At 35.9% G+C, this 8,420-nt stretch overlaps 1 protein-coding gene across 1 annotated transcript; it reads right to left on the bottom strand.

The window, feature by feature from the left end:
* Positions 1 to 2,538: 2,538 nt before the first annotated feature.
* Positions 2,539 to 4,273, bottom strand: bglapl (bone gamma-carboxyglutamate (gla) protein, like). The gene is made up of 4 exons (XM_023419123.2): positions 4,138 to 4,273; positions 3,636 to 4,055; positions 3,414 to 3,510; positions 2,539 to 3,223 (listed from the first exon to the last, which is right to left on the bottom strand). Exons 1-4 carry the CDS (start codon positions 4,196 to 4,198, stop codon positions 3,121 to 3,123), a joined length of 681 nt encoding a protein of 226 aa, XP_023274891.1. The 5' UTR covers positions 4,199 to 4,273; the 3' UTR covers positions 2,539 to 3,120.
* Between the last annotated feature and the right edge of the window lie 4,147 nt (positions 4,274 to 8,420).

Raw genomic sequence — 8,420 nt, 5'->3', positions numbered from 1 at the left:
TATGTCGTTGTATTCATTGCAATATTATGAGGAGTTTGAGACCTTTTATGCCTTAATATACTATGATGTTTTTTTGACGTTTTATGCCATACTATACTATGACATTTTTCAAATTTTTATGCCTTACTAAACTATGACAGTTTTTTGCATTTTTATGCCGTTATATACTATGTCGTTGTATTCCTTGCCATATTATAATATTTTTATGACCTTTTATGCCTTAATATACTATCATATCTTTTGGACATTTTATGCCATACTATACTATGACGTTTTTTGACACTTTTATGCCATACTATACTATGACGTTTTTTTTTGCATTTTTATGCTGTTATATACTATGTCGTTGTATTAATTGCCATATTATGATGTTTTTATGACCTTTTATGCCTTAATATACTATGATGCTTTTTTGACGTTTTATGCCATACTATACTATGACGTTTTTTGACATTTTTATGCCTTACTATACTATGTTGTCTTATGTCTTACCATACTATGAGGATTTTGAGACCTTTTATGCCTTAATATACTATGTCGTTGAATTCATTGCCATATTATGAGGATTTCGAGACGTTTTATGCCTTAATATACTATGATGTTTTTTTGACATTTTATGTCATACTATACTATGAGGTTTTTTGACATTTTTATACAATACTATACTATGACGTTTTTTTCATTTTTATGCCTCACTATACTATGTCATTTCATGTCTTACCATACTATGAGGATTTTGAGACCTTTTATGCCTTAATATACTATGATGTTTTTTTGATGTTTTATGCCATACTATACTATGACATTTTTCAAATTTTTATGCCATACTAAACTATGACAGTTTTTTGCATTTTTATGCCGTTATATACTATGTCATTGTATTCCTTGCCATATTATAATGTTTTTATGACCTTTTATGCCTTAATATACTATCATATTTTTTGGACATTTTATGCCATACTTTACTATGACGTTTTTTGACACTTTTATGCCATACTATACTATGACGTTTTTTTGCATTTTTATGCCGTTATATACTATGTCGTTGTATTCATTGCCATATTATGATGTTTTTATGACCTTTTATGCCTTAATATACTATGATGTTTTTTTTGACATTTTATGCCATGCTGTACTATGACATTTTTCAAATATTTATGCCATACTAAACTATGGCATTTTTGACATTTTTATGCCTTTATATAATGTGTAGTTGTATTCCTTGCCATATCATAATGTTTTTATGACCTGAAGACATCACTTTATTACATAAATGAAATACTCATAGTAAAATGCAACATTAAAGCAACATGCTTCTTAAAATTCTATATGTTTGTTTATGATTTTCTTTATAATTTCTAATTAAATTTAACAACACATGTCTTTCATTTATATTTACATACATAATGAACCCATACTTACAGGTTTTGGGATGGATATGTATTGTCTATGATAATGTATATAATACAACCCTATAATATAAACAGACTTACTAAAATATATGTTTGTATTAGTTAGACATATATGTCAATATATGATATTGTTCCAATTTCTAACAGGTTTCACATGTGATTTTTTATATAGTCTATACTCTATATACAGTACATACACTGTTGCCCATAAAGTTGGAATAATTTTCTTTTCAGACATAAACCTCTGTTTACTCCCATTTAAATGCATCAGTAATCACTTTTGACCAGGTGTAATGATTACATTATGTGTCCCAATTACCCAGGTGAAATGAAATAAATCACATTGTCACAATCATTTCATGGAAAGAGGTAAAAAATATTTTATTCCAACTTTATGAGCAACAGTGTATATGATTTTACTTCATATGTAGGCCTACATACATTTCATATATGGAAATTCAACACATGTACACATATTACATTTGCATATTGGTATTTCAGAATGTAAATTCAGATCTTATATGTTAATAAACCATTTGGTTGACAGCATTAAAAAGTCAATCTCTTTGTTTTGGAGGGGTGGCAGGGTTATTGCATCCCTATCAATTTTGAGACCAAACCTACACCCTTGAGTACAGATTTAAGTGCTGACTTCTGGTTTGACTGAATGCTGTCTTCTAGTGGCAAATATGAGAACAGCAAAGAGTCAGAGCCATTTGAGCACAACATATCACTGCATGAAAGACAGGAAGAGACTGATGATGGTGCCATTTGTATAGTGCCTGTTGCCTATATTGAGGATAATGTACTACAATTTAGAATATGTCTCAGCCGCCATTAGAGCAGCAATAACCTATACTTTTATAATATCAATAGATCACATGACCACGTCCACTGGCAGCAGGAGCTGTTTAATATGGAAAAGCTTTGATTAACCAACTGCTGCTACATTGTGAACTCTGTAACTGCAGTGAGGCATTAAGCAGCTAAAGAGCCTAAAAGAGAGTGAGCAGTAGCAAACCAACCAATACAACCAAATGAATGATAATGTTTCTCTACATGTGCTGGATATTTGCTAAAAAGTACAAAGGGCTACCACCAGAACATATTGTAGACAATACAACAATTGGACAAAACAAAATAATTTATTATTTTTCAAACCCAGAGGCAATTTGTGGTTACAGTCATTACAGATAACTGATGTGCATTTTACACACACTGTACACTACCACTACCACTACCACTATCAATACATTACTCCTAAAACTAAAGTACCTCTAAGATCTCATTACTACATCTACTACTCACTAGAACTACTACGGCTAAGACTAAAGCACAAAATAAAAACATTAATACATTAACAAAAAATACATTTGCACTTGTAGCACCATTCATTGTATTATACCATAGACAAGAAGAATAATTTAAATTTGTCTGGGCTACTGCATTCTTCACAGGCTTGTGTTTCCATGTGCCTCTCTGTGGAAGAGGACCACTTCATACAGGACCACTAAAGCTGGTCACTTGTGCAAGGATTTGTGCCTAAAATAAAAATCTTCATCTAGCATCATAACATAGGCCAAACTCCTTTTTCTTTTTTTGTGATTGCCTGCTCCTTGTATAGATTTAGGGGAGTTATTGCACTGTTCTATTACAAAAAAGGACAAAAGAAAAGAGTTCACATGTGGATGGAAGAAAAGTCTTTAACTTAGAAGGGCACAGGACCATAGTAGGCGGTATATGCAGCAACAATGCCTGCAGTGTCCGCCATCTCGTCACAGGCGACGTTCACTTCACACACCTCTTTCAGGCTGGATGGCAGAGGAGAGAAAAAGTTCAGCTCAGACAAGTTGCTTTACACTAGATTCAATATTTCAGTTCTGAGTTTTGTGTTTATTTTTTACAAGAATTGCAGCAAAAGTCAAGCTAACCATTTGTAAACAGTTTATTGCACTGCACACTTTTTCCTAGTGTTTGTCCAGTTAAAGTTAATAACTGTACCTCTCCAGCTGCAGAGGGGTGAGGTCTCCTGCTGGGGCAGCTCTTCTTCTCCTCAGGAGAACAGCAGCCAGGTCTCGCTTCATAACCACTGGAGCAGCTGAAAGGACAAATCACAAATCATAAAACTCAGACTTTCTTGAGTTTTGTTGTTTTACAGTCATATGGAAACTTTAATTAATTTTAAAACCATGTGAAGATTTTCTCTTTAAAACATTTACATACCCTCAGTGCTGGCTGACTCTGATGAAGAAGAGGAGGATGAAGAAGAGGAGGAAGAATCAGAGGCAGTGGAGTCGGATGCTGAGGAGTCGGAGGCAGAAGAATTGGACTCAGAGGAGGAGGACTCGGAGGAAGAGGATTCAGAGGACTCAGATGAGGAGGAGGAGGACGAATCGGAGGCTGATGAGTCGGAGCTTGAGTTAGAATCAGATGCTGAAGAGTCTGAGGAAGAGTTGGAGTCTGATGCAGAGGATGAGGCTGAATCGGACTCAGAAGAGGAGGAAGAGGATGAATCAGAGTCTGCAGCTGCGGGGTCTGCGGCTGCGGGGTCTGCGGCTGCGGGGTCTGCGGCTTCAGGCTCATCAGGTGCGGCTTCAGCAGATGTGTCAACAGCAGGGTCCACAACAACCTCTGGTTCCACAGCTGATGATCACAGAAAATAACATTTATTAAAAAAAACATACTCTTGGTAAGCCCAGCAATGTTGAGATGAGTTTGTCCTTACCTCCCATTGACCAGCACACTGACAGAAGGGCGCAGATGGAGAGGAGAGTCAGAGTCTTCATGATGCTTTGTAGTTAGTTTCTTGCTGTATACAAGTTGTTTTCTTGATTGCTTGCTCTTCTTTGCTTTCCTTCGATGGTTTGCTCTGTTTCTTCCCCAAATTCGAGGTCAATATATACTGTAGTCCACCTCCTGTGTCAGGCCAGACCCACACCATGGGATAACTTTCTGATTGGCTGGGGAGTCAGATGTCAACGTTTCCGCTTCCACTTGTCATGAAAGCTCCTATAAACACCCACGCAGCCCCTGGCACTGAGTCCAAAAACTCATTCACCCGCACAGAAACTTGCACAGCCGCAAATATTCTTGGCATTCATCTTTATTTACAGTGCATGATACTGTATGTAAGCCTGTATGTATGTAAACCTTCATTTGACATTAAAGCTAGTCAAAGGGCAAACAGGGTAACATGAGGAGAGTAAAATGCACTCTCATATACACAGAAAAGACTCATCAGGAATAATTTACATTAAATATTGGAGAACTTATATGACCTTTAGCTAAATGTCAAATTAAATTATTGCACTGACACCTTAAAATAGTTTCTCTCTCTGGCTGTTGGGTCAACTGAACAATATTTCTGTCAATCAAACAGCGGTCAAACCAATCTTTTTCTTTTCTTGTATACCAATCCTGTACATGCGCCTTTCAAATTCCTTTGAATCCTCACCCCTCATCACTGAAGTATAAATAATACAACAAACCCCTGAAAGTCTAAACCAGTGGTGTTACTGATTTCTATAAAATACCCTCAAAATGTGATTGGTTTTTAATCAGGGAGACCCATTGCAGGGTTACCTCTTTAACATCAAGGTTGCTAGTTCTGCCATCGCTGTTATGTTCCTGTGCTCCTTGCCCCAGATGCGATCTCCCACCCCCACAAACCCCAAACTATAGCCTGAGCCAACCACAAGCTACTAATCGAGTGACACGGAACAGCAGTGAGCCTCATTATGCGACAGAGCTTAATTAGAGTGTTGCAGAGTCCCACCAGAACCACAGTCAGTCACTATTTACAGATCCATCTCGGTCCAGGTCCCGGCCAGATCTAGGCACGGCCACGGTTTACCAACAACAACCAGTGGCCCAACACACAGCCTTGCTTGATGTATTTCAGCATATATAAAGCTAAGTATAGGAAACCCCCATGGGTTGGATACACAGCATTATGCATGCAGGTTTGGATGCAGCTGTCTTTTTGAGTGATATGATTCTAATGTGGCTTCAGCTGCGGTTTTTTGATAAAAAATGTTATTTGTACTTGAGATCTCAACCATATTGCAACTTAAATACTGTTTAGATAACTAACCATTTATGCACACATATCACTTCATGTATATATATGTCTCAGAGGGCCCCCAAACAGCTCTATTTATCATGTAGTGAGAAATGCAGTGCCGCTTCAGAGTGACCTTGGTGTCCTTCGTGTTTCTTAAGGTCTAGTGTTATTCCTAGTGTCAGGGATTTGTCTTGGACTGAGTGCCGTGTAATTTCAATGTCTGGTCTAGTGTCCATTTTTGTGGAGGCATTGTAGTGCATGGGGGACACAGTTGGAGAAAACAATTGCCACAAGGTCTATGGGTAGGCAGGAAACACAGAATCTAGGGCATTTCTGCTTTGGATCATTTGGTTTTTTGTTGTTTCGTCTTGGCATTGAAATCACTTCATCTAGACCAAAGTAGTGCTCACATTTTTATGGATGTTTGGGTTTAAACATTCTTTTGTCTGGAAAACATTGAACTCAAATTTTAACATGACTTGTTAATTTATAAATCAGTTGAGTGATTTTTTTTATTAATTGCGTTCACTTTTGTGTATTGGGGGATGGAAGTTTTTTTCTGTAATAATGTGGAAGCACATTTTGTCATTTTATGAATTCTGGCTCAGGAGCTTCTCCAATTTACGAATGCTGCAAGTCAACAAAAACATTTTTAATCACAGATTTTTTTCTCTTCCTTCTCATCATTTTGGGAACATCTACAGGAATCCACACAGGGAACTCTCACAGACACAGACATGTTAAATGACCTTGAGTTGAGTTGTTGACACATCATGAGACAACTCTGGGCCTTAACAGAACTGATGGAAAAGGACTCAAACACATCTGGACTCAAACCTTGAATATAGCAAAACCTACCATCAAGCAGTGAACTCCAACATAAATAACAGATCTGGTACATTAAACATTGATAACAGTGGGTATAATATTCAACGGGCAATATCAGGTGTAATACAAATAACAACACAGAGCCTATATGGTGGATAACTTGAGCCATTTTTATTGTAATGTTGTTAGAAATTCACTGTGAATGTCCTTCTTTTGACCCGCCAGCTTTTCTTCTCTTGCATGATACACATGCAATATATAATTGCAATAAACAACCTTTAAATGACCAGTTGCAGACATGCATTGAACATTTTTTTTAAGCCATTACCTAACTGTGCGTGTTAGACACAGCATTTCCGGTCTTTCATGTTGTGCTTACATAAAAGTACAATTCAAACTTAGAAACATGATACTTCATATTTGGACACATGGAGCGGTGTAAAGGTGCTGAAGGTGGGACGTAAATGTGACTTTGCATGAGATGTGAAAATAATAATAATAATAATATTTCTGCTGTGCAAATACTGCATGTAATGTACTGTATGTCACGCAGACCGATACCAGGGAGAAGAAAATTTACTGTTTTAACAGATTCAGATCTCATGAAGGACTCACTCACTTACAGTAGAAGAAGGAGCCATTTAGTACAATCTTTAATATCGTTAATACAATTTAATACAATCTAATGGGCTACATAATGTACTATATTTAATGTTTCTGTCAAATGCATCAGGATGACCTTAAACAGACAAAACACCCAGCATCATGGGAAATTCAAAACAAATTTGATGTATTTTGAAAACCTGGGAATAACACCAGTTATAAACTTGGCTTATTACCAACAGTATACTTTTGCCTACTTATTAGAGAATACTCTTATAGAGACCAGCTATAGATGAAGATTTATGACATTTCCCCTGTGGAACTGTAAGAGCCAAGTTGCTGTTCATTTTAGCCCAACAGGACGGTGACATCTCCAGTGGATTGACTGTGATCTGGAGAACACAGGGTTTTATGTTTAGTTTCAGAAGTTCCTGAGCTTGTGACCTTCTTCATTAGTGTTACCACAGTCACAAGCAGAAACAACAAAGATATGGTGCCAATGTAGCTAAAAATATTACCTATCATGAGTATTTTTGTAGTTTCTATAACAAGATGACTTTTTCAGATCAGTGTCGTATATTGTGATGTTTTTTTTGTGCAAATAAATACAAACCCACAAAGAAGTCCTGTAAACCAGTGTGGTCACATTATTTCCAGGACAACCTGTGACAGTGTGTTGTCATCCTGCTGCAGTACTGTGTCTGTGTACCAGTGTCTGGAAAAAAAGAGCATCAGAAAATTAACTTGAACAGACTTTTACGCTTTATAACCGGTCCTTAACTTGTTTAAACTGGCACAGTAAGTCACAGTTTTTGAAGGGAATGTTTCAGTGTTATGTTGATGCTTCTGCCATTATAGACAATCAGCTTCAATACCTGCATCCAGAGATGAAATACTAAGGGTTTTTTTCTTATCTGGAAAGTTAAAAAGTCTTCCTATAAACAATAAAAATAAAGTTTTTTATAAACTTTTAGTTGTTTTAAGTATTAAATTTTTTTTTTCTTAACTTTAACTTTAATTTTTAATTTCTTTAAAAAAAAAAAGGACAGTTTAACCCCAAAATCAGACATTAATCAATATTTGTAAATCTTTTATCACATATAGTTTCTTTTCTGCAGTGTTTTATCTGATGTTTACTCATTCAAACCTAGAAAAAATAGATTTGGATTATAGAGTGCTGACCGAATAAATTTTATAATTTAACTTAAGCTTTAAGACAGAGGAGGTCAGGCAATTTTTTATTTTACAGCAGGTGTTTTTAAGTATGTGAAATCCAAAGGAGCCTGTGTTTATTGAAAATGATCAAAACATACAAATATAATAATAAACCACACAAATACACATGAAATCTTAATTTGTCATTAAATTATGATTTCATGTGTATTTGTGTGGTTTATTATAATTAAATTACTGGTATCGGGGTGCATTAATATTTCAAATCGAACACAAAAGCTGGGGCTAACTATTGATAACATAACTTATAATTTGCCCTTTGATAGTGTAAAACTAGAACA

The sequence above is a fragment of the Seriola lalandi genome, unplaced genomic scaffold (genome assembly GCF_002814215.2).
Source record: "Seriola lalandi dorsalis isolate HSWRI2012SDOR001 ecotype SW California unplaced genomic scaffold, Sedor1 jcf7180002054591, whole genome shotgun sequence".
NCBI classification, from domain to species: Eukaryota; Metazoa; Chordata; class Actinopteri; order Carangiformes; family Carangidae; genus Seriola; species Seriola lalandi.
This window is presented reverse-complemented; position numbering and strand designations above follow the sequence as displayed.